This window comes from Carassius auratus, chromosome 15, assembly GCF_003368295.1.
Source record: "Carassius auratus strain Wakin chromosome 15, ASM336829v1, whole genome shotgun sequence".
Lineage (NCBI taxonomy): Eukaryota > Metazoa > Chordata > Actinopteri > Cypriniformes > Cyprinidae > Carassius > Carassius auratus.
Window position 1 is genome coordinate 12,286,585 of NC_039257.1, and position 25,138 is coordinate 12,311,722.

A 25,138-nucleotide genomic window follows, 5' to 3' on the forward strand; every position below is an offset into this window, starting at 1 on the left:
TCCGAAAGGCTTCAGTGACTTACAGTAGCGCAGTCTCAGTTGAATGTCCACTTCTAAAACCAAACTAGTTAGCATCCAGTCGATTATTATGTAGAAGAAAAACATATGCCTAGTTAAAAACAAATTGTTCAAGTGTTTTCGCTATGAATGTAAAGAGACAGGTCTATAATGATTAAAGGTTTATTTGTTTTTGTTTTTTTTAAGCCCTTCATCCTGTACAGCTGAACAGTTAATCATCACTGAGGTCATGTGACATTCAAATAAACTAAAAGGGTTTGATAACGTTTTAGACGGTTAGATGCTGGTACATGGTCTTCACATGCCTTCATGATGGCTTTTTTTCTTGTGTTCCTCAAGAGAGGAATATTAATGCCGTGTCTTTTATTGCTTTCTGTCTATCAAGCAGCTTCTCAGCCGTAAGTGTTAGAAATTATTTTAAATATTTGTTTGTCTGTTTGTTAAATATATCTGTTTTAATTTGTATGCCTGCTCTTAATTCAGAGTAACATTTATTACTTTCACACATTGAAAAGGGGTTTACTAAGTGCATGCTCTTTCTTTTTGCAGAATTTTCATGGTGATATTTCCAGGTGTTATAAGATCAGGCTCAGAGGCTAAACTGTGTGTGAGCCTTCTAAAACCAGAAGAAAATCTGCAGCTTACTATTTCTCTGGTTAACTTTAACCAGAACAGAACACTTTTACAGGAGAGGACTGAGAAGGAATTCCACCGCTGCATTGAATTTCAGGCATGTTATTACATTTATGTTTTCAATGAACGACAAACATATTCATAAAAAATATATATATAAACATATATATATATATATATATATATATATATATATATATATATATATATATATTAGCTAAATGGAAGGATATTGGCTGTCAAAACAACAGTTAAAAAATATATCTTCAGGTTAAAATATCTTAACATTTTAGATATTTTCTCCCTAGAAAAGATGACACTTATTTGTGATACAACTGCATATGTTCAGGCTCCCGACTCTGATTCAGTGCAAGAGATCCAAGCAGAAGCTCATGGGAAAAACACTCATCTGATTAAAAAGAGGAAAGTCAAATTCGTATCATATAATCCATTTACAATAATTCGAACAGATAAATCAATCTACAATCCTGGACAAACAGGTATTTTGCTTTTTATTCAGCCTTAGTGTGCACTGATCACAGTCTGTTTACATCCACTTCACTGGCCTTGATTTTTAATGCCTTCCTCAACTTTCCAGTTCAGTTCAGGATTTTCACAGTGGACCTAAATTTTAGGCCAGTTGATGAAACGGTAGGTTGCAATTTTTATGTTTTTAATTGTGGGTAAAGAGAGCATTATAATGAATGTTAAATGTTTAGCCAACCTTATTAGTCATGTTTGCACAAATATACAGTACCTAAAATGCACTTTTAGACTTGGACCTCTGAATAAACAACCCTGGGTTTTTGAACAACCATGATCAATGCCTGTTATGCAAACCAGACTTAATGTTATCTGTTTACATCCACAGTACAAACTCATAGCAATGCAGGTAAACTTTATTTATTCTTTTCCCCCTTTTACAAAAAACTTTTTGGTAACACTTTTTAATAACATTCAGTTGTTTTTTGGCATTTATAAGTGATTTAGTTAATGATGAACTAATAATTTAGAAAACATAATTATGTTTTCATACATGATTAATAAGTGGTATGTTAATATTTGTGTCTATGATTTGTAGATTGAGTTATAAATCATGTACAAGTGATTAGATGATGATTAACTAATCATTTACAAAACATGACTATACGTTCAAAAATTAAGTAATATGCTATTGATTTATAAATCTGTCATGTTATCTTTAAAAAAATGGCATATCATGAAATAATTAAACATATCCTTAGTAAATGGTTTATAAGTAACTAGTTAATATTTAATTTATCACTTATAAATCATTGAAATGTCAACATTGTACTATTATCTAACAGCATTAAAAATACGCCACATGTCAGAAAAGACTGTCTATATGCTCACCCGTCAGCCCTTACATTGTAGTACACACTACAAAGTATTCAAAACCTTTGTAATAAATAATTTACAACACTTTCTGCATCCTCTATTCTAAAGTGTAAACCACTCATTCGTACATCTTTCACTCAAGTGTGAATACTCACACAACCCATAACTGGCAGGTTTTTAATAAATACAGGTATAATGTTGTTTATAGTGAATGTACCTATATTTTTTATATATACTATAAACTATAAACAACATTTATTTTAAACTTCAAGCATGCACGAAGAAAAAGAGAAACTAGCCACCTGGGTGAAATGCGCTAGGCTATAATTGTCTCTGTCATTCTGCATCAATGCAAATTTGTGCAGGGCAGGCTGCACATGTTTAGCTTGCTTTAAAATTATGGATTTTACTCGTATGTGAGGGTCCGAGTACAGTGCGCAAAATACATCACCAAAATAGTATGCGCATACTCATAAAATGTATAATGAGTTTTGTGATTACATTATTCAGCTGCAACAGAGCAGCTCTAATGCACCATTAAAATGAACAGTAAAAGTGGCAAAAGCTTATACAATACATTTTAACAAATTTAATTAAGTGTGGAGATAATTGAAGGGAATATCTGTTTGTTAAATGAAGCCAGCTAACATTGTTATTAATTTTATTATTATTATTATTATTATTATTATTATGTCTCTGTAGTCTATATTTTAAAAAAAGGCAAATGCTGTAAAATAAAACAGGTGTAATATCAGCGAGTACCAAAAATAAAAGTATCGGTATTTCTGAAAAAAAGTGGTATTGGTGCATCCCTAATTTTACATAACTTATTAGATTTGTAAATCGTTAGCATATTATTTAATAATCATTTGTGAGTGTACAGTCATGTTTTGTAAATTATTAGTTAATCATCATCTAATCACTTTTAAATTATAACTTAATCTACAAAACATAACTGTACCACATCACTTATTAATCATTTATGAATACAGTCGTGTTTTGTAAATTATTAGTTCCTCATAAACTAATGACTTGTTAATTAACAAAACATACACAAATTGCAAGCATATCACTTATTAACTGCTTATGAATGTTTTGTAAATGATAAGTTCATCAGTAACTAATCAATTATAAATGATTTACAACTGAGTGTTACCAATTTTTTGTGCATAAATGTTACTGTTACTGCCATGTTGGTTTTCTTCAATGGATTCTCATATAAACAGGACAATCGAATGAACAGAATCAATCAGTGGATTAATGCCACATCAACCCATGGCAAGATTCTGCAACTATCCCATACACTTAATCCAGAGGCACCTGTTGGTTCATATGTGCTGTTTGTAGAGACTAGCAAACAAACAATTAAAGAAAATTTTCAGGTTAAAGAGTATGGTGAGTATGACATACATTTTCAGTATGCTATAAAAAAATACAGGTTCCATAAACAGGGCATTAACAGCAATGCCATACAAAAGGGGTGTCAGACTCAATTCCTGGAGGGCCGGAGCCATGAAGAGTTTAGACCCAACCTAATTAAACACACCTAATCCAGCTAATCAAGTCCTTTAGGCTTATTTGAAAACTACATGGTATGTGTGTTTGGAGCAAAAGTAAAAAGGCCCTCCAGGAATTGAGTTTGCCACCCCTGCCTATAGAAGAACAACTTTAGAATAAAACTTTATTTTATTTTATTTTTTTACTTTCTGTGAACAGTTCTTAAAAGAACAACTATTTAAAGGAATAGTTTACCCCAAAATACAAATTTGCTGAAAATGTATTCCCCCACAGGCCTTCCAAGATGTAGATAAGTTTGTTTTTTAGCACAAAAAGATTTTTGGAGAAATGTAGTATTTTCTCTACAATGGATCCTGCACTGAATGGGTTCCGTCAGAATGATCTACCAAAAAACATCACATGTAATGAACACAAATGAACACCTTGTAAAGCAACACGCTGTGTGTTTGTAATAAATCTCTCATAAAGACAATTTTAACTTTAACCTATTGCTTTTGCCTAAAATGTAAGTACTCTTTCCATAATATTGCAACAATGTAAAGTTATCACATCTGAATCAGGAGAGAAATATGCACAGATTAAGATAAAAGTGACAACAAATACTGTAGTTTGCTAGATTTTGATATTAGAGGACAACAGGGGATGGAGTTTGTCACTGGAGGTAGAGGAGTATGGAGAGTTTAAGGTTAAAAAACCTTGGATTTGTTTCTTACAAACATGCAGATTTTTTCTTTACAATATGTTAATTGTAGGACTGGATTCATATGGATTATTGTGATGTTTTCATTTCCTGTTTAGACTGTCATTCCGATGGCACCCATTCACTGGCTGCAGGGTAATTGTTGTCACGCCCCTGGATTCATTGTGTTGTGTCTCCACATGTGTTACGTGTCCCCATTAATTATTCCATGCACCATTGTGTTTCCCCAATTATCCTGTGTTTATAAGCCCTAGTCCTTTCAGTTCATGTTTGTCGAGATTGTACATCCACAATATGTGTTTCATGTGCTCCTGTCTTCATGAAGATTCTTCATGAAATGCTAGATACCAATAAAGAATCTTGATTGCATACACTGAGTCAGTTTTCTTATTTTTTGCTCTATTTTTACCTTAGCTAAAAGTGTCTAATGTCACAACTGTTTTTGTGGTTCAGTTCTACCAAAATTCGAAGTGAAATTACTCAAACCAAAGATAGTGAGAGCGAATGAAGAGGAAGTAATGCTGGGGGTATGTGGGAGGTGAGGTGATTTGAACATTAACTTTTAACACATATGTTAGGCAGGAAGATCAGTTAACAGTATGTCTTCAACAGATACACCCATGGACATCCTGTCCAGGGTAACGTGACGATGGGACTCTGCGAAACCATTTATTATCCCTTTCTGTCTCAAACTCCACTCTGTGTTAATAGGTCAGCAGTAGTAAGTATGACTAAATGTTCATTGTTTTCTTTAACATTTTTATGCTATTAATTATAAATATGTTATATTGTTTAATGTTATTTTATTATTATTATTATTATCTAGCTAAATGAGTCCGGTTGTGTGTCTGAGATGTTCCCCCTTTCAAACTTCATGAAAAGACCAGAAGCGTATTACATGAAACAGTATCTTTATTTCACTGCATCAGTAACTGAAGAGGGGACAGGTTTGAACTATAACATCTGACATGTTTGCATGAAAACAAAAGAGCTCGATGTACTGACAAATCAAAAATTGTTAATACTTCATGAGTTGTGATAAAGATTTTATAATTTGCCTTTTTATGTTTTCCAGACATCTCAATGGAAAGGACTGAAAATGTGCTTCGGACCTATACTATTGGTAGCATCAAATTAATTGACCTGCCAGATTTCTTGGAGAGAGGATCAGTCATACAAGCAAAGGTTACAGGGAATTAGTCTTTCTTGTTTCTAAATGTATATATCATACGTATATATATATATATATATATATATATATATATATATATATATATATATATATATATAATCATCATTTTGACTTAGCTTTTTCATTTAATAATCTTTATCTTCATTTTTTGTTTGATTAACGCATTTCATGATGAGTTTCTGTTTTATCCACCAGGTTAAAGTTGAGCTCTCCAAAGGAACCCCAATTCCTTACTTTAAGGTTGTTGTTCATCATGGCCTGTCTGTTCCTCAAGAAATTACCACAGACATCAATGGGTTGGCCCATTTCACAATCGATACATCCCTTTTGACAAATGTCATTTATGTATCGGTAAGCTTATCAGTTTTATGTGTGGACAGTATGTGATGATTTGTATTTAGACCAATCTATAATAGATGAATTCAAGCATAGTACTGCTGAAATAAATGTTTCACTTATGTTTGCAGTGGTGAAATGTATTATTCACCAGAGCAAATCCTTAAGTGTTCAGTTATTTCTGCATTTAGTTTAGTCAGTTGCAGCTTGTTTTTCTGACCATGTGTTTAATTGATCTACTCCTGACAGGCACATGCTTCATCAAACAGTCAGTTTAGTTCTTCATACCATTTTGATTCTGCACACAAAACTCTGCAAATAAAACCCAAAGAAGGCCCAGAAAAAGTGAGTCAGCTGGTTATAAAGGCTCTAGAGGAACCGCTGAAATGTGAGGAGGAGATCTCAATAACCGTGCAGTACACTATTGCTGGAGAGACTGTTGAAAGTGGTTCTGTTACCATAGTCTACCTGGTGGGTGCAGAAATTAAACTCAACACTGCATGTTTTTTTTGTTTTCCCATTTTATTCACTGGAATTTTTCTTTTTTCTCTTTCAGGTTTCATCCAGAGAAGAGATAGTACACCAAGGCTATGAAAATGTTAAGGTGAAAAGCTCTGATGGAGTGGTGGAGGGAGAAGTGATGTTTAAAGTCCCCGTTCGTGCCCGGATGGCTCCTAAGATGGTGTTTCTCGCGTACTGTGTGCTGCCCAGTGAAACTGTACTAGCTGCTTCCAGAACATTTCAAACTGAGAAATGCTTTGAAAACAAGGTATTAGTCCATTACAATATGGAGATTGCATGTATGTAAAAGATGTAAGAATGTACAGTCTGTGAGTTTATTTTGCAGTAATGACCAGCTGACTTATTGCTACTCATCAAATAAATGTTTTTATTTATTTTATGAACAAATTGCTTTTTTAATTATAAAATTGTTGCTAAGCTTAGTTGATTGCTTTGTGCATTGTAATGGATGATTTCAAGGGAGACTTCATTTCATTTATGTAGATGAGTGGACTGATAAACAGCATTGCCTTGGAAAGCAAACAGCATTGCCTTGGACAGCAAACATTGGGAAATATTAGATCTGAGAATCCTCTTAATGCCATGTCAGAAGCATTCCAGATAGCCGTGTAATAATTAGTCAGAGTATTTAGTAACGATTGGTTGAAATGCATTGATTTTGTTTTAAAATTAAAAATTGGACCACTGTGCATCACAGGTGTCACTGCGGTTTTCTCCGAGTACAGCTGTCCCTGGTGAAGAAAACATTCTCCAGATCTCAGCTCAGCCTGGTTCACTGTGTGGACTCAGTGCTGTAGATCAGAGCGTCCGGATCCTTGAATCCAGAAAACGTCTAGATGCTGACAAAGTAATACATATTTCAGACCTGTCTTTGGTTTTGATACTTTTCACAATGAAAATTCTAAAATCACTATTTCCTCCATCCTTCTGAAGGTTTTTGACCTGTTGCCACCCAGGCTTTTTCCATATGATATTGAAGATCAAGAGGATTGCTTTAATGTTAGAACTATAAGAAGTTCTCTGATTCTGCCTCCTCCACCTTTATATACACCAATGCTATCCTACCCTTACCCCTCAGAGAGTAAGGCAGATGCGGTCTATGCAAGTTTCAAGGTAAATATTTGTGTGTTTGAGGCTTGTTTCATTTAAAATGTTTATTTTGATTAATGATTTAAGACAAAAAGTATACAGTTATCATCGGAAATTTTTTTTAGTAACTGTTGTCTCTTGCCTTTTTACATTGTCATCTGGATAAGAACATGGGATTGAAGGTGGTGACAAATTTGATTATTAGAATGCCATCCTGTTTTAAATTCAGAGATGTGTTATATCAGAGAATTTTTGGTGGTAAGACATCTGTTTATTTTCTCTCTATATGTATGTACCATGGATATGTTTAAAAAAAATATTTATAAAGGAAATGTCCTGTAAAATTCCAGGTTTTATGGGTTTTGTTCAACCACCATCTTATGGAGCCTTAGGAGCTATCCCAGGATATGATGGACTTGGAGCAGGTCTAATAGTTGAAGGGGCTGGAATAAGTCAAGTGGGTCTAGGAAGTTCAATTGTAGCATCTGGAGTTGAAGCAGGTCAGGAATATGTTTTTCCCATTTTTATAGTCTATATATTTCTGTTTTCTCATACCTGAGAATTATGACCCATGTACATTTCAAAAATTACTAAAACTGTGAAATGTTTCATTTCAATGTTTCATTTTTATTTTCATATATTGATTGCTTTTGTCAGCAAATCTAGCAGCTGTGGATGGGACACCCTTGGCATCTCAGGTTCAAAATTAATACTTGCCAAGCACCCAAAAACAAAAAAAACGCTGTTGACTAGTACCTATATGAAACAGTGTTACTCGCCAGTTTTAAAAAATGTGAAATTGCAAAGGAACAAATTTCGTGGGTCCTGTTCCAGTGACAATCTGTGGTGTTTTATATTTCTATACATGCACAACCATTTCTGAAACCACAGACAACCCTATTATGGCCATCACATAAAAAGGTATAAATCCTTATAGAGCAGTGAAAAATAATTGAATTGAATTGAACTGAAATTTATTTGACAAGTTTATAAGCAAGTATTCCATACACTTTAGAAAACTGTCGAGGTTAAAAACACAATAAAGCCCTTGGCTTGTTTCCATTGCAGCCCTCGATGTTAATATAAAGGTTATGTGTACGTGCAGAATAGACAGAAAAACTGTATCTCCTAATCATAATTAACCACATCTATAAAAATCTAATTTTTATCAATATTGTAGAGATAATTCACCAAAAATACAAATCAAAACTGACAATAAACATCACACTAAATCACCACAAAACACACTAACTACCCTCACCAAACAGCCATCTTTTTTTTTAACTCAAAAATTATTTTACTCCCTTTAATGAAACTGGTAATTTATTCCATGAAATAGCACTAGTATATAAAAAATAATTTTTCCCCACCAAACTCTTAAATTTAAATCAACAAATATTAAAATCTCTACCCCTAGTTCTATATAAATGCTGCTGACTCACAATATAAAAATTATTTTCTAAATAACTTACATTACTGACAATTCTGTGTCAGACCCATTTTTAAAAATATCTTAAAACTTTCACTGTGTAAATGCGCCCTAGAATGTACTTTTAAAATTATCAGAACCAATTTATTTTGAGCCTTTTGCAATTTATTCTTCATAACTTGGGGACAACTATTATACCAAAAGGAGGAAGCATAATGAGAATGTGAATGAGTGAATGTCTAATAAACCGGCTTGCCATGCTAAAAACTGCCTTTCTAGCCATAAAATCACCTGTTAATTTTTAATCTATTAAACAGCCCAAATAGTTTACTACAGATGTTACCTCTGTGGCCTTACCATTTATCTTAACCAAAAAGGTATCATCCTTATTTAATTTAATTTTAGATGCAAAAAGAATGGCCTCAGTCTTTCCTGCATGTAGGGATAGTTTATTATCTAAAAACCATTTAGACATCACCTCTAGCAGCAAAGTCTTCTTTTCTTTTATGACCCCCTTATCCTGATGAGATATTAAAACCGCTGCATCATCTGCATACATAATAAGTTCCTCTTAGCATGCTGCTTTAAGATCATTTATATATAAAAGAAAAAAATAAGGGACCTAAAAGGAACTCCAGAGTTAATAAATAAAGGACTAGACAAAATAGAGAATTCTCATCAAAACCAACTGCCTTTAATTTGTACAGTATATATCTTCCGTCTCCTGTGTTCCTGTACATGACAGAAGGACTCCATCAAATCAGATAAAGCGGTGTGGGATCTTTTTTTTTTCTCTGTTCCCTAGCCAGCATGGAGGAGCAGAGGAGAAGATTCGGTAAATTAACCACCCTCCGTCAAAGGGGGAATGAGGTGGGTGGTGTAGCACTGGAGTTCTGGACGTTGGCGGTAGGATTGGGGTACACTGATGAGCCCCTCAAGGACCTATTTAACAGCTGCCTGGATGACCCTTTGCCTGGGGCGGAGATGAAGGGGCTGGAGATCCTGGACTTTTGGGGGTTCACCAGTTACCTACAACATCAATCTCAGTGGGATACCTCACCCACACCTGTCTCTCCCGGTGGGTCTACAGACAGTAGGACCTCCAGCCCAGCACCACTGCACAATATGGCCACCAGCCCAGTGCCACAGCACAAGATGACAGCCACAGTTGACCCTCCAGAGTCGGGTCAAGTCACCATTGACCTTCCAGAGAAGGGTCAGGTCACCGATGACCCTCCAGAGTCAGGTTAAGTCACCGTTGACCCTCCAGAGGCAGGTCAAGTCACCGTTGACACTCATGAGTTAAGCATTACCACAGTTAGACCTCAGGAGTCAAGTCAAGTAACCGGTGATCTTCAAGGACAAAGGCAAGTCGCCATTGATCTTCATGGGCAAAGGCAAGTCACCAATGATCTTCATGGGCAAAGTCAAGTCACCAGTGTTCTTCATGGGCAAGGTCAAGTCATCGACTATCTTCATGGGCAAAGGCAAGTCACCATTGATCTTCAGGAGCAAATGCAAGTCACCATTGATCTTCATGAGCAGACTCAGGTCACCAATGATCTTCATGAGCAGAGTCAAGTCACCATTGATCTTCCTGAATCCAGTCTAAACTCTGCGGAACTACAAGAGTCTCTACACGTCTCTGCTGAACTACCAGAGTCTCTCCACGTCTCTGCTGAACTACCAGAGCCTCTCCTCATCTCTGCGGAACTTCCAGAGCCTTGTCACATCTCAGCCGAACTCTCTGAGCACTCGACTGATCCTGTCGTGGCCACGGGGGCCACCCTTAACTTGTTCATGTTCTCTGTTTCAGTCTGGCCTATCCAGACTTGCTCTCCTGTGTCATCGATCCCACTGTGGTGGTCCTAGGTGCCGCCCTGGTGGGCCCCTGTCGCGACCGCACGGCTGTGGTGGTCTTCTGCGCTGCCCTAGTGGGCTTCTGTCTCAAATGCACAGATGTTTTGGTCTTCTGCGCCGCCCTGGTGCGCTTCTGTCTCGACCGCATGGTTGTGGTGGTCTTCTGCGCTGCCCTGGTGGGCTTCTGTCTTGACCGCACGGATGTGATGGTCTTCTGTGCCGCTCTGGTGGGTTTCTGACTCAACCGCATGGCTCCAATTCCACCTTGCTCTACCCTGGATTCCTGCCCTGTTGGTTCGGCCCTGGGCCTCAGAACTTTCTGTTCTCTCATGGACTTATGTTTTGTTGTTGTTTTGTTTTCATTTTTTTTGGCACTTCCTGTCTCTGTTACCCTCTATTACCTGGCTCTGCTTCCCTCCCACTGGTCCTCCGCCGGTCCACTTCCCTCCTGGTCTCTTTGTTTTTGCTTTTTTGCACTTGTCTCTGTTTCCCTATATTACCTGGCCCTCCATCCCTCCCTCTGGTCCTCCGCCAGTCCACCTCCCTCCTGGTCTCTGTGTTCCTTAGTCTGTTCTTGGGTTCAGGTGGAGCATCTGGTAGCTGGGGGTAATGTCACGGTGTCTGGTCGCTGTTTCCCTGGGTGTCCACTAGTGGTCTCACTTCCCCATAGGCACCTCACCTCAGGCACTAAAATTCCCACAAGGCCGTGTCCCTTCATCACAGTAATTGCACTCCTGTTAATTGCACTCAGGTGTTTTCACTTCATAGTCATTAACCTGCCTATTTAAACCAGTCTGTTTCTGTTTGTTTCATGGAGTCCTTACTTTCCGTCACCAAGTTTCCTCGCGATCCTTGTGTTCAAGTTTCTTGTTCCCTGTTTGTTTGTTTTGGACTGATGTTTGGTTATGACCCCTGCTTGTTTGGTTTCTGATTTTGGATTACCATATTAAACTCACACTGCACTTGGATCTTCCGTCTCCTGTGTTCCCGTATGTGACAGTGACACTGAAGACTGGAGTAATGATGCTGAAAATTCAGCTTTGAAATCACAGGAATTCATTACATTTTAAAATAGTTATTAAAATAGAAAATAGTTTGTAATAAAATAGTTATTTTTAAATAATATATTTCACAATCTTACTGTTTTTGCTGCATTTTGGAATGCAATTTTAAATGTAACTTTACAATCAGTATTAATGTCCTTTAGCTTAGTATTCTGAATGATGTTTATAATGGTGTGCTAGTAGTGATACTAGCAGTTAAATATTAATAATAGACAAAACTATAGCGTATTTACAGATGAAACTGACCTGCACTGAGAGCCCTGAACAGGTCAGTGATGTTGCTACATTTCACCAAGGAAATTACGTGAGCCGATTTGTATAGAGCAGCATAAATATGTTTATTATTGAATGAAAAAAATCTGAAATTATCATTTTGGTACATCAAGAAGGCATAAAAATAAAGAATTAATGATAATAATAATAAAACAAAACAGGGCAGCGGACCAAATCAGCAGCCAGGACACCGGGAATTTTCCTGGTGCTCCCAACGGCCAGTCGGGGCCTGGCCTATTTGGACTCAATCCAGTACACACTAATAGTCAGCTTGTGATCATGGCCTGTCTGAAGACTGTTAAACGCTAAATTACAGCATGATTTGCAGCACTGATCATTGCTGCAAATGGCACTGCCACTGACTGTCATCTGTAGCTATTAAAGGCAGTGCTCCTTGCTTGTTTTCTGTATATTTAATCTATTCATATTAAACATATTGGGCATATTTAAATATAAAATATTGGGCAGCATGTTCATTTTTCTCAAATGCAGGTCCGGGTTTATCAAACAGGACCAGTGCAGGACTCTGTGTTTTCATTTACACACAAGCAGCTCATTGTGTTTTCAGTGGCTCAGAGTGGCTCAGTTAAAAGTAAATGCTGCTTCAAACAAACTCCATCAATGCATTTGCTTTGAGTTTGGGACACTTATAACATGGATTTGGGAACAAATGTGTCAACGTGCCAGTGATCTTCCCAATTTTTGCCATTGTTAATGAAAATAATTTATAATCTCTTGTCCATCCTCAGGTTCTCCATACAGTAATACTACTGTTATTATTATTATTAAATACTCCTTTTTTGTACAATATAGGATGGTTCAGGTTTTCATTGTTTAACCCTTTTGTTTTTTTTGTTGGTCAATACTACAGGTTATCCAATAAATGGGATTGATCTCACATTTCTACCCGAGGAAACCATTCGCACATTCTTCCCAGAAACTTGGATCTGGGAACTTGTTGAGGTTGGGTGAGTGAATAATAGTTTAGAAAAAAAGTCTGAATGTGACACTCCCTTAAAATACATTTGGTCCTCATTTGGTAAATGTTATGTTAAAAAATGCAAATTACTCTTCAGGGACTCTGGATCAGCTCATGTTCCTGTCACGGTTCCTGACACCATCACCTCTTGGGAGACAGAGGCCTTCTGTCTGTCCTCCAAAGGTCTGGGTCTGGCTCCTCCTGCTCAGCTGACAGTTTTCCAGCCCTTCTTCCTGGAGCTCTCTCTGCCTTACTCCATCATCCGTGGGGAGATCTTTGAACTGAAGGCCACTGTCTTCAACTATTTGTCCAAGTGCATCATGGTGAGACTTCAGACTCAGTCTTATCCAATAATGTCAAATATGCCACTAATCATGTGTGTTTGATTGACAGGTTAAAGTGACTCCAGCTCCTTCCTCAGACTACACTCTCAAAGCCTCCTCTGATGAACAGTATTCATCCTGTCTGTGTGCTAATGGAAGAAAAACCTTTAAATGGATTCTCACTCCTTCTGTTCTTGGTGAGTTTTCCAGTCTGAATCATTGTTTCTCAGTGTTTGTGTATGTTTGTATCTTTACGTACATGTCTTGTGTTGTAGGAGTCTTGAATATTACAGTCAGTGCAGAGGCTGAGTCGTCCCAGACTGTGTGTGACAATGAGATTGTGAGCGTGCCAGAGAGAGGACGCATTGACACAGTCACACAAAGCTTGCATGTAAATGTGGGTAAAAACATATTATGCAAATAAAATCAATCAATAAATAAACACGTATTTATATAGCACATTTAAAACAATAAAATTGACCAAAGTGTTTTTTTTTAATTACTCAAATAAAAAAGGCACAAAAAAGGCACAATCATATGTTAAAGCAAACTCTGAGATGATCTTAAATGTCTAGCAACACAATGACACTGTAACATTATATGTTCTTTGGAGAATGACCATGCAAACCTTTTAAAACCATGACCAAAACTTTCTAGCGGACTTTAAAATAAAAAGAAGCCAGTGCAAAGAAGCCAGCTTTGGAGAAATGCTGGACCTTGTGCCTGTCAATAGTCTTAATCTGGATGAAATAAAAGCATGAATCACAGTTTTATGTCATTAAAAGACAAAATTCTCTTAAATTCGGCAATGATCTGCAATTGATAGAAGCCACTTTTAACCATGGCATGCAATGCACTATTGCAATTTATATAATCTAAATCTCTACCTTTACATTGCAGTCAAAGGTCAAAAGAGGCTAACTGTGCTAACATTACCCTGTGTTCCTCAGGCTGAAGGAATTGAAAAGACTAACAGCCACAACTGGCTGCTTTGCCCCAGAGGTAATGACTGTGTACTCATATATGCCATAAAAATGTTGAAAGAGGAAGAATGAATTGATTATTATTTGATTTATTAATTGCTTTTGTCCCTCCATTTACAGGCCAAAACCTCTCAGAGGAAGTAGATCTGACATTTCCCAATAATATGATAGCGGGATCAGGAAGAGCTACTGTTTCAGTGCTTGGTGAAGAAGAAAAAAACTTACCTTTACATCAGTACCATCTTGTGAATACTTCTGATGTAGAAATGTACAATAACGTCCTCTTGCAGGAGACATATTGGGTCGCGCACTGAGGAATCTTGATGGATTACTACGGATGCCGTACGGCTGTGGAGAACAAAACATTGCAGTTCTTTCTCCCAATATTTACATTCTGCAGTATCTGGAAAACACGGAACAGCTCACCTCAGCCATCCGAGAGAGAGCCACCGGCTTCCTTAAGAGCGGTGAGATGACATTCAGAGGGGTTTCATACTATTTCTAATGTTTTTCAGTACATTATAGGAAAATAATCTGAACCAAAATATTGATCAGGGTACCAAAGACAACTCAACTATGAGAACTCGGATGGATCATATACTACATTTGGAAAGGGAGAAGGAAATACATGGTATGAACTCCTGTTTTAACCTCATAAATAAACCATTACACAAAACCCAAATGTCCAGCAATGAATATTGTTTCAAATCAAAAGATGGTAGTACCTTAAAAGCCACATCACAAATCTCTCTGGTGAGTCTGAATAAATGTATTAAATTTAATTTAACTAACAGGCTGACCGCATTTGTGCTGAGGACTTTCGGGAAAGCACAGGGGTACATCTTTATTGACCCCCAAAAAATTCAGAATATAAAGCAATGGCTGATACGCCACCAAAGACCAGCCGGTTTATATGAGCGCAAGGGAAAACTCTTCAATAATAGAATGAAGGTAAAAAAAAAAAATTACGAGGTATATACCAATATTTATATAAATCAGTGAACTTAATCCATTTTCCACTATAAATATCTATATTACATAACATTCCTAAAATAAGAAATAGTTATTTTAAGTACAAAATTGTTAACATTTGTAAGTTTTTATTCCATGTGTAAATGTTTGTTATAATGAAGCAAAATTTGTACATGCTTGCTTAAAATTATGAAAGGAAAAAATACAAATAATATAGAATAATAAAATATATTGTCTGAAATAAGTTCCTTTACAGGAACTCGAGCTGCGTCGAGCACTTTGGGGAATGTCCCTGATGAGACCGACTCTGAATATCGTGTGCAATCTGTCCAACGGAAGCGCGTGACGTCACTGGCGGGGTGACGTAGCGACCAGGAAGCTACAAAAGCACATGCCATACAGCTGGCTTCAGCTTCATGTCTGTCAGCAAGCGCTCTGTGTGTGCATGTCAACAAAAGTCTGTCCCGTTGGTCCTATTTATTGTTGTCTGTCTCTCAAGCATTAAAAGATCGCTAGAACAGCTCAATATGCCTAAAGGGGGCTGACTGTCCGCATTGTGATCGATTGACAATGCGGATGCTTCGATCCCGGAGGGCTTTCTTCAAAGAGGGAGCCTTCACCAGCGTTCCCCGCGGTGCTGGCCCCGCTTCTGCCTAGGCAGAACGGCTGCTGCACTCGTGGGGTTCGCAGGTGGATCTGTCAGAGGGAATGGATACGGACCAGTCCTTATCTCCTTCCTCATCTGCCAGATCCGGCACCCAATCACGCTCGTCGGTTTCTTCCCCCCAGGGTGAGGGATCAGCTCTTCACCTCTCTTCCTCCAAGGAGGTCGATGTGGAGACTGTTGCTGGGGATTCGCCACCCCTGTCGCCCCAATATGAGGAGCTTTTGGAGTTGGTTACACGCGCAGTCGATAAATTAAAAATCGAATGGCCTGCTGAAAAACATTCTGAGCCGCAGAGAAGCAGGTTAGATGAACACTTTCTGCGGCCGAAGCAACCACCTCCACGTCGGAGCCTACCATTTTTTCCCGATCTCCACGACGAAATATCGAGATCGTGGAATCATCCTTATTCGACCCGCCTCTTTGGCCCCGATTCACTATATTATGGCAATGTGATGGGGCTGGGAGAGTGGGGTTATAGAGCGGTGCCACGGGTCAAACAGACACTCGCGGACTATCTGTCGCCCGGGTCGGCATCGTCGCTAAAGGCTCCGACGTTCCCCGCAAAGCCTATTAGAGTTACATCATCACTGGTGGGCAAAGGTTATGTGGCAGCAGGTCAGGCTGGGGCTTGCCTTCACACTATGGCAGTCCTACAAACTTATCAGGCTGACCTGCTAGGAGATATTGACGAGGGGAGGGGATTAAGTCTGAAGATATCGAAGAACTTAGAAAGACTGCTGATCTCTCCCTCCACGCCACTAAAGAGACCGCTCTCGCGATTGGGCGGTCTATGGCAGCCTTATGGCAGTGTATATTCCTGGGAGATTGAATGTGGGAGCAGACATACTGTCAAGGCAGGGGCCGAGGCCCGGGGAATGGAAAATTCACCCCGAGGTGGTGAGGCAGATATGGAGAGTGTTTGGTACAGCCCAGGTGGACCTCTTTGCGACTCAGGAGACATCGCATTGTCCCCTCTGGTTCTCTCTAGTTCATCCAGCTCCTCTGGGACTGGACGCTTTGGTACAGACCTGGCCGAGGCTTCGTCTGTACGCACAGATCTAGTCTCGCTCCTCGACGGCTCTCCACGGGAGATACCGATCAGGACAGACCTACTCTCACAGGTGCAGGGTACGATAATTCACCCTCGCCCGGAGTTGTGGAAGCTGTGGGTGTGGCCCCTGAGGGGGCACAACTGTTAGCAGCTGGTCTCTCAACTGAGGTTGTTGAGACTCTCCTTCAATCCAGAGCTCCCTAAACGAGTGCAGAGACCGCCAGCTAGACCCAGCAAACTGCCCAGTTGGTACAGTTCTGGAGTTTCTACAGGCTAGGCTCTCTGCAGGGTTTACCCACTCCACGCTGAAGGTTTACGTGGTGGCCATTGCGGCCTAACATGACCTTCTCGATGGCCAGCCTCTGGGAAGACATCCCCTAGTTACACGTTTCCTCCACGGTGCGCTGAGGCTGAGACCTCCAGTATGATCCAGTGTTCCCCCCTGGGATTTGGTTGTGGTTTTAGCAAGTAGGTATCGCTGCAGCCCGGAGACCTCCAAGTGGGAGGAGCTTTTGCCGCAAGTGGGCTGGACTTCACGGAGAGCTCCAAGTGGGAGGAACTTTTGCCGCTAGTGGGCGGGACTTTTACAAATGGGCGGGATTTAAACGGAAATTTCACATTGCGTCATTGTCGGGGTGCGCGCGAATGAGGATGGCATAAAGTAGCGATACTAATGAAAAACAGATTTATTGTTTTTCATTGTAGTTTAAATTTAATTAACAAGAGGTTATATAATTTTGTGACAACTGCAAACATTCAAGTATATTAAATTATATTAATTTTATAATTATATCAGTATCAAGAAAATGAATGAGTAATTTAGAGCAATAAAATGTTTACTGTATGTGAATGTTTTTCTTAATTGCAAGTTTGAAATCTGAGGGAGAATTATATTGTTTAGATTGTTACAACCCCCTTGGCTCTAGGTGAAACAACATTAAAAAAGGCCACACGTGGAAGTAGGCTACATTTTACAAATAAACATTTAATTTAAAAAAAAAGAAAAAAAAATCTAAATAGTAATACAAAAGTTAATAATAATAATAATAAAACATTCCAAGACTTAAGAGGAAAATAATATTGGTACCAAAGTCCAATTTAAGACACTCATTTCCCCATCTCCTTTTTATCACCAACTCAATCACAGGTAACGCTCCAAACCATTAAAAATTCAAGTTTTATTTGTTATATGACATGCAAAAAGCAGTGAAAAGTAGGTCTGGCATACTTTTTTTAGACTGTGCAAAAAAATAAAAAATAAGAGAAAATTAAATACAAATAATGAAACAACAGGAAAAAAATAAAGTTTTTTTTTTTTTTGGAGATAATTAAATACAAATAATGAAATATACACAATTTACTGTATTAAACTTCTACACAGATGATTTGTAGAGATGCTACACAGAAACTGCTACACAGATGATGTGCAGAGATGTAAACAATGTGCAGTGAGGATGAAATGCCTAGTTAGGTTGTCAAAAAAGCGCAGTGTGCAGAGAGTTATTGGGTAGCCCTAAACAACCAGTCTATAAAGAGCAGTGTGTTTAATGTCCATGTTTAGTAGTCTGATAACATGAGGGAAGAAACTCCTCCTGAGCCTCTCCGTCTTTGCCATCAGACTGCAGAAGGGTCTGCCTGACTGTAGCAGATGAAACAGTGGATTTCCAGGGTGGGTGGGGTCTTTAAGGATCTTAACAGTCCTAGATTACATCTTCTGGTGTGGATGTCTTGCAGAGAGGGGAGAGATGTTCTGGAGATGCGCTCAGCTACTCTTTGCAGGGCATTTGAAGGTATTGAAGCTGCTCACTCTCTCCACTGGGGTCCCGTTAATGATGATTGGGGTAGATCCGCTGCTGCCTCAAATAGAAAAGAGTTATTGTAAAATATTATTACAATTTACAATATGAATGTTTCTACTGCATTTCTGAACAAATAAATGTAGGGCTGGTGAGCATCAGACTTCAAAACCCTAACAAAATCTGTCCAGCCCCAAACAGTCCTCTAGAACAGATATTTAAGGAATCTGAGGTTTTAACCTGCTTGATTTTCATCAGCACTGGAACACTTTGCTGCTGCTTTCACTCCAATGCTATGGATTATATTTTTACTGGAATGAAGTGTCATTAGTTACTAAACATTCAGTCCAATGACATCCTAAAATAATTCACTGTTGACAAGTTAACATTAACTACAGTATAATGCACATTTATGTGAGACGTCCACAGAATGTAATGTCATTTACATTCCAACATTTGTCATTTAGGACAGTGTCTGACCATACCCCTGGAGCAATTTTAGGGACAAGCGCTGTTGCAAATGTCCACCTTTAAAGTATGAACATAATTTATCCACACAAAGACCCACATACACACACACATTAGTCAAAAATCTTCAGAAAAAATAAATTACACATCTTGATGCATAGAAAGAACAAAAAAAAGTTTACAGGAAAGTGATCCTTTGGGTTTGCAGAGAGAGGCGGTAACCAGATCACTGAAATGTAACTTTTGGCCACCCAGACTTGAGCTTTCTGTAACACAAAGTTTACACATAATGTTTTTGTTTGTTTGTGTTTCCTACAATGACAAAATTAATTCTACACCTGTTGATATGTAATGCATGGTAGTGGACACTGCAGTTATCCTCATATATCCACTCTGTTATGATTATTAAATTGAAAAATGAATTTGGTAATTAAACCATATGTTTCAATTGCATTACATTGTTTGGATTAACGTTACACGTAAAAATAGATAACATTTAAAAATTGTTTTGAAACAATGACCAGCTTTGTTAAAGCCAAGCATTATCAGTTAGGAGTTTTAACTAAGACTCATTCTTATCGAACACTGTGCTAAATCTATTAATAGTTATTGATCGCTTAAATATCAGTGCAGTTATAATACATAGGCCTGCATATTTTACGTAACGTTAGTAACAATACCTGCTTAGTCTTCAGTGTCCGTAATCTGCAGCGTAAATCCTATATGTATTGCAGAAATATTTAGCACAAAAGGGTAACAGACACAATAAAGATGTAATTTATCTGTGCTGCTAATGCTGTCTTAACGTCCTTTCGGAATAATGGTAAATATGAGTTTTGAAGGTAAAAAAAAATTGCACATGAATGTCCTCCCATTTTCAAACTTGAATGCAATGAGCTTGTAATCATGATTTAACTACGTCAAGACTAAAACATCAACCGCCAAGATACTGCACTTTTTCGCAACTTGTAATACGTTGTACAAGTCTAGACTTACCCCTTCAAACTCCTCTTTCTTGACGCTGAAAAGCCTTGGGAAGTTGACGCCGTCTTTTTTTTTTTTATTAACCCCATGACATTAAATAAACCAATCAAAAGGCTCTGGAGGTTTGTACAGCCCACTTGGAGCTGAAGTCCCACCCATTTGGAGCTGACCCGCCCATTTGGAGCTGGCTCCGACCTCCGTTTATACCTATCTCGGTTTTAGAGGCTCTTTGTAAAGCTCAATTCGAGCCAAAACAAGACATCTCAGATAGACATCTGACGCTTAAAACTGCCCTGTTTCTGGCAATCACCTCACTAAAGAGAGTTGGAGATCTTCAGGCCCTTTCGGTGGCCCCTACTTACCTAGACTTTGCCCCTGGTATGGCCAAAGCATTCTTATACCCTCGAGCAGGTTATGTTCCAAAGGTTCCCTCTGTTACACCACAACCTGTCGTACTGCAGGCCTTCTGCCCTCCTCCCTTTCGGGAGCTAGACCAGGAAAAGCTAAATTGTATGTGTCCAGTGCGAGCACATCGTTCCCCAAACCGCTCGACGCAGCTCGAGTTCCTGAAAAGGAAAGTCTCAAGGTTACGAATGTAACCCTGGTTCCTTAAAGGAACGAGAAGCTGTGTCGCAGAGCCATACTCCCGGCACCCCTGCCGGCACTTGCTTCCCTACTCAAAGCTGAAGCCAGCTTTATAGCTTCCTGGTCGCTACGTCACTCTGCCTGTGACGTCAGGCCCTTCCGTTGGACAGATTGCACACGATATTCAGAGTCGGTCTCGTCAGGGACGTTCCCCAAAGCGCTCGACGCAGCGTCTCGTTCCTCCAAAGAACCAGGGTTACATTTGTAACCTTGAGACGTTTTAATGACTTTAGCAATTTTAGTTCTCAATATTATATGTCTTGTTAAGAAGTCAAAATTGCTTATTTAAAAATGACCATTTTGGTAAAAGATGCCTTTATTTGCTGTGTATTTTAGGGGGGTGTAAGTGACGATGTGACCATAACTGCCTATATAACTGCATCACTTCTCGAGCTGAACACATCCGTTACGGTCAGTACAGTCTACATGTTTTCAAGCATAAACTGTACTATTTTATAAAGCTCTTATCTTCAACTGTTTCTGTTGTAGGATCCTGCTGTGAGCAAAGGTCTATCATACTTAAAGCATTTTGTTGGTGATAACCGAAACACTTACACCACTGCTCTGCTCGCCTACACTTTCAGTCTGGCTAGAGACACGGACACTCGACATCAGCTTTTCAAGAAACTGGAGAATGCTGCTATTTCAGATGGTAAGAAATTAGTTTCTGGTTACTTTTTGTTGTCTTTCATGACTTTAATTTTTTTTTATTTTTTTTTTATTTTGTTGAGTTAATGGTGTCTCTTTTGCCCATGTGTCCTAAAGGGTCTCATCTCCACTGGTCTCAGTCTGCTTCTGCTGATGACTCTGATTCTCTGGCAGTGGAGATCAGCTCATATGTGCTGCTAGCTGTTCTCTCTGCTGATTCACTCACTACAGCTGATCTGGGCTTTGCTAACAGGATTGTCAGCTGGCTTGTGAAGCAGCAGAATGCCTATGGAGGATTCTCCTCCACACAGGTGACTCAAACTACTCAAATCAAACACATGATTGCTGAATAATGGGTAAAAGACACATTACTGAACACATTTATTTCTCAGGACACAGTGGTGGCTCTTCAGGCTCTGTCTTTGTACGCCACCAAAGTGTTCAGCTCTGACGGCTCCAGCACAGTGACTGTACAGTCAGCAGCAGACACTCACCACTTTGATGTCAATCAGGACAATAAGTTACTGTACCAGGAGAAGCAGCTGCAGGACGTCCCAGCCAAATACAGCATTGAAGTGAAGGGCTCAGCCTGTGTGTCTCTGCAGGTCTGTGAAGTGCAGCAAAACAAATGAAAACCACATTATGACGACAGCTTAAAGAGATGTCCTAATGTTCTGTGACTCTTTTCTAGATGTCTCTTTTCTACAATATCCCCACTCCCAAGGATTCTAAAGCATTACAAATCTTTGCTAGGACTGAAGGTCTGTGTCAGAGCGGGAAAGAACAAATTCTGGATGTCGTATTAGATATTATGTAAGAGTGGATTTTAATTTACACCTTAGCTCTCAGCACGTTAGGATTTAATTCTTTAGTTGTTTATTGTAGTATTCTATATTTTTAAACTTTTTTTTATCTGTTCAGTTATACTGGGACACAAGACAGTTCAAACATGGTCATTGTAGATATGAAACTCTTGTCTGGTTTCAAACTAGAGCCCTCTTCCCTGGATGTGGTAAGGCAGTTTAAGTTACCATCCATTACAGTAAATGTTGCACATTTCCCCTAATCTTTTATAATATTTTAATTTGCACTAAAAAAAAAAAAAAATTTCACAGTTAAAGAAAGCAGTACATCGTGTTGAATCCAAAGACGACCACGTGATCATGTATCTTCAAGAGGTGGGAATGCTAACATGTATGGTTTATAATGATAACCAGTGTGATTAAAATAATTAACTATAAAATCTATTTTGAACCCTTATATAATGTAGCAAAAATGCTGTACAATCTCATAGCACTGATTAATCTAATGTAATTTGAGTTTTATATGTTTTACAGGTTCAGAAGTACATGCACATCCGCCCAGCACTACGTATTAGACAAATCTTCTCAGTTAAAAACCTCAAGCCAGCAGTTGTAAAAGTCTATGATTATTACCAGACCAGTAAGTCTAAATTACTCAGCACTTAATTATTTCTAGACATTTAAGTCTTGGCACCACAGAAGCTTTATTACATTTTTATTTGCAGGTGAGCGGGCTGAAGCAGAATACTTTAATCACTGTGCCTGAGGAAGAATGCCACAGAATAGACAACAGATGTCTTCACACCAGTATTCACACATTCGATATGTTACTCTGCACAATTATATTGGATTAGCATAAATAATTTTGAAAACACACACACAAACACACACACACACACACACACACACATATATACATATATATATATATATATATATATATATATATATATATATATATATATATATATATATATATATATATATATATATATATATATATACTTCTCACATGACAACTCTTGGAGGGATTGACACGGTAATGTACATGACAATGTTAATGTGTTTGGTCTTAACGGAATAAATCTGCTGCTGCTGTGGTTGCTTTAATAGAGCAAGTACCGAGACCTGCTTTTGCCAATTACATCCACAACATGCTGATGTAAGAATGTAAGAACAAAAACAAACACATATAATATATGAAATAACCCTGATATAACATACATGAATCACTCCATAGCAAATCTATACAGGTGGGGCTGGGAAAGGCAGGGGGTTCTAAAGCCTGCTGCAACTGCTACAGCAAGCACTACCCAAGTATTTGAATGTTGAGCAGGTAGCTCATTGGCTGCTGATACTACAAGGACCAATTAGCTGTGCCATGTGATGATATCATTATGTCAGATTGAGTGAACTTAGAAAAAATTTAAAAAGCATCCCCTCAGTAAAACTACCATCCTCCCTTACGATTCATACATTTCTTTAAAAAGAAGACAACAGAAAAGGGATGATTTCTCCTTCATTAGAATTTAAAAACATTCCCCTGACATAATGTTATTGTGCTGTATGTGAAGTCTATTGGATGAAGTCTATTAGAATACAGGTAAAATAACCTTATTGTAGCCGCACTGGGTTGTACATAATAATTAACTCAAATGATATACTGTATAGGGAATTTGAATAATTAATCAGGAATATGATTAATATATATCTCATATGACAGTTACACTAAATTTTATTGATTATGAAAAATAGCTCAATTGCATTCATCAATAACTCATTACAGGGCACTGTAATTTACTCATTAATATGTCAATATTCCATTCTTCATATCAATTATTGTGATATCTCTTACTATAAATTACTGCAAATCAAACAGTGGTTTGTCCAGCAAACGGCCGTAAGATTAACTTATCAATTTTCAATAAAGTTATCACTTATTATAATTCAAGGAAAAATATTCTCTGGCCATGAAAACATTATCCTATCATTATGATAAATTTAGTTTCTAAAAGTAAAGCTTGTAGCTAGATCAGGCATCTCATTAATTCGTAATGTGAGCGTGTTAGACAAAGGCAATCATGGATATAAATGGTTTTTTAATAATTGAACTAATAATACATCAAACTACAAATCACACAGAGTAAATACGCGTACGACACTACAGACAGTAAACTTTGTACAAGACATAACGTAATCCAAATAAGGGAGAGAAAGAGAGAGAGAGAGAATGAATGAGAGATAAGGGACGAAAGAGAGGTGAGATAGAGCGTGGTCACAGAAAGAGCTCAGTCATGCAAACTCACAAGTACAGTAACCCTTGGACGCCAACAACGACTCAAATCATAGACAAACTTTAAGCAGCATTTAAATCTCCATAGAAAATGATACTTGCAGAGTCTTTGTGTGACGGCAGACCGGCACGCGCGTGAGCTGCGCTGGAGCTTGGCGTGAGCGTGGTCTCTTTGTCTTCCGGCCCGGGGCTGCTGCGGAATCGCGCGGTATTTGAAAGGTCCAACAAACAATATTTCAGAATTCATCTTCCTTGTGTGGAGAGGCGAATAGTTGAATAAACTTAGTAAAGAAAAGAAACAAAAACAACGGAAACGAAAGCTTCCAAAGGAGCCCTGAGAATGGCTGTCCTCTCAGCCCCTGTGCTGAGGGGGACGGTGATAGGAGCGCGGCCCAAGACGCACAGAGGGACGAGCAGGAGCGACTAGGGTCGAAGCAGGAGGGAAGGGAGTAGGAGTAAGAGAGAGGGCGGACCTTCTTAGATCAGCTCTTATGGCTTGAGATGGTTCACGCCTCTGTTCGCGTGAACAACCA

General features: G+C 38.4%; 1 protein-coding gene across 1 annotated transcript; it reads left to right on the forward strand.

Moving 5' to 3' along the window:
• The first annotated feature begins 265 nt into the window (after positions 1–265).
• Positions 266–23,232, forward strand: LOC113115111 (alpha-2-macroglobulin). The gene is made up of 35 exons (XM_026282407.1): positions 266–416; positions 568–748; positions 1,001–1,151; positions 1,250–1,302; positions 1,523–1,543; positions 3,237–3,405; positions 4,682–4,766; positions 4,841–4,949; positions 5,055–5,175; positions 5,304–5,413; positions 5,616–5,771; positions 6,006–6,227; positions 6,313–6,525; positions 6,976–7,125; positions 7,212–7,391; positions 7,535–7,625; positions 7,718–7,867; positions 12,865–12,961; positions 13,070–13,295; positions 13,366–13,492; positions 13,571–13,692; positions 14,246–14,297; positions 14,399–14,482; positions 14,569–14,745; positions 14,834–14,909; positions 15,073–15,229; positions 21,198–21,272; positions 21,351–21,513; positions 21,627–21,820; positions 21,902–22,114; positions 22,201–22,322; positions 22,431–22,521; positions 22,625–22,687; positions 22,847–22,952; positions 23,038–23,232. Exons 1-35 carry the CDS (start codon positions 328–330, stop codon positions 23,076–23,078), a joined length of 4,437 nt encoding a protein of 1,478 aa, XP_026138192.1. The 5' UTR covers positions 266–327; the 3' UTR covers positions 23,079–23,232.
• The last annotated feature ends 1,906 nt before the right edge of the window (positions 23,233–25,138 follow it).

Coding starts and splice junctions, on each gene's coding strand:
- LOC113115111 (XM_026282407.1), top strand. CDS start 328: ATGATGGCTTTTTTTCTTGTGTTCCTCAAGAGAGGAATATTAATGCCG. Junction 749..1,000: donor ACCGCTGCATTGAATTTCAG/GCATGTTATTAC, acceptor GCATATGTTCAG/GCTCCCGACTCTGATTCAGT. Junction 7,626..7,717: donor ATATCAGAGAATTTTTGGTG/GTAAGACATCTG, acceptor GTAAAATTCCAG/GTTTTATGGGTTTTGTTCAA.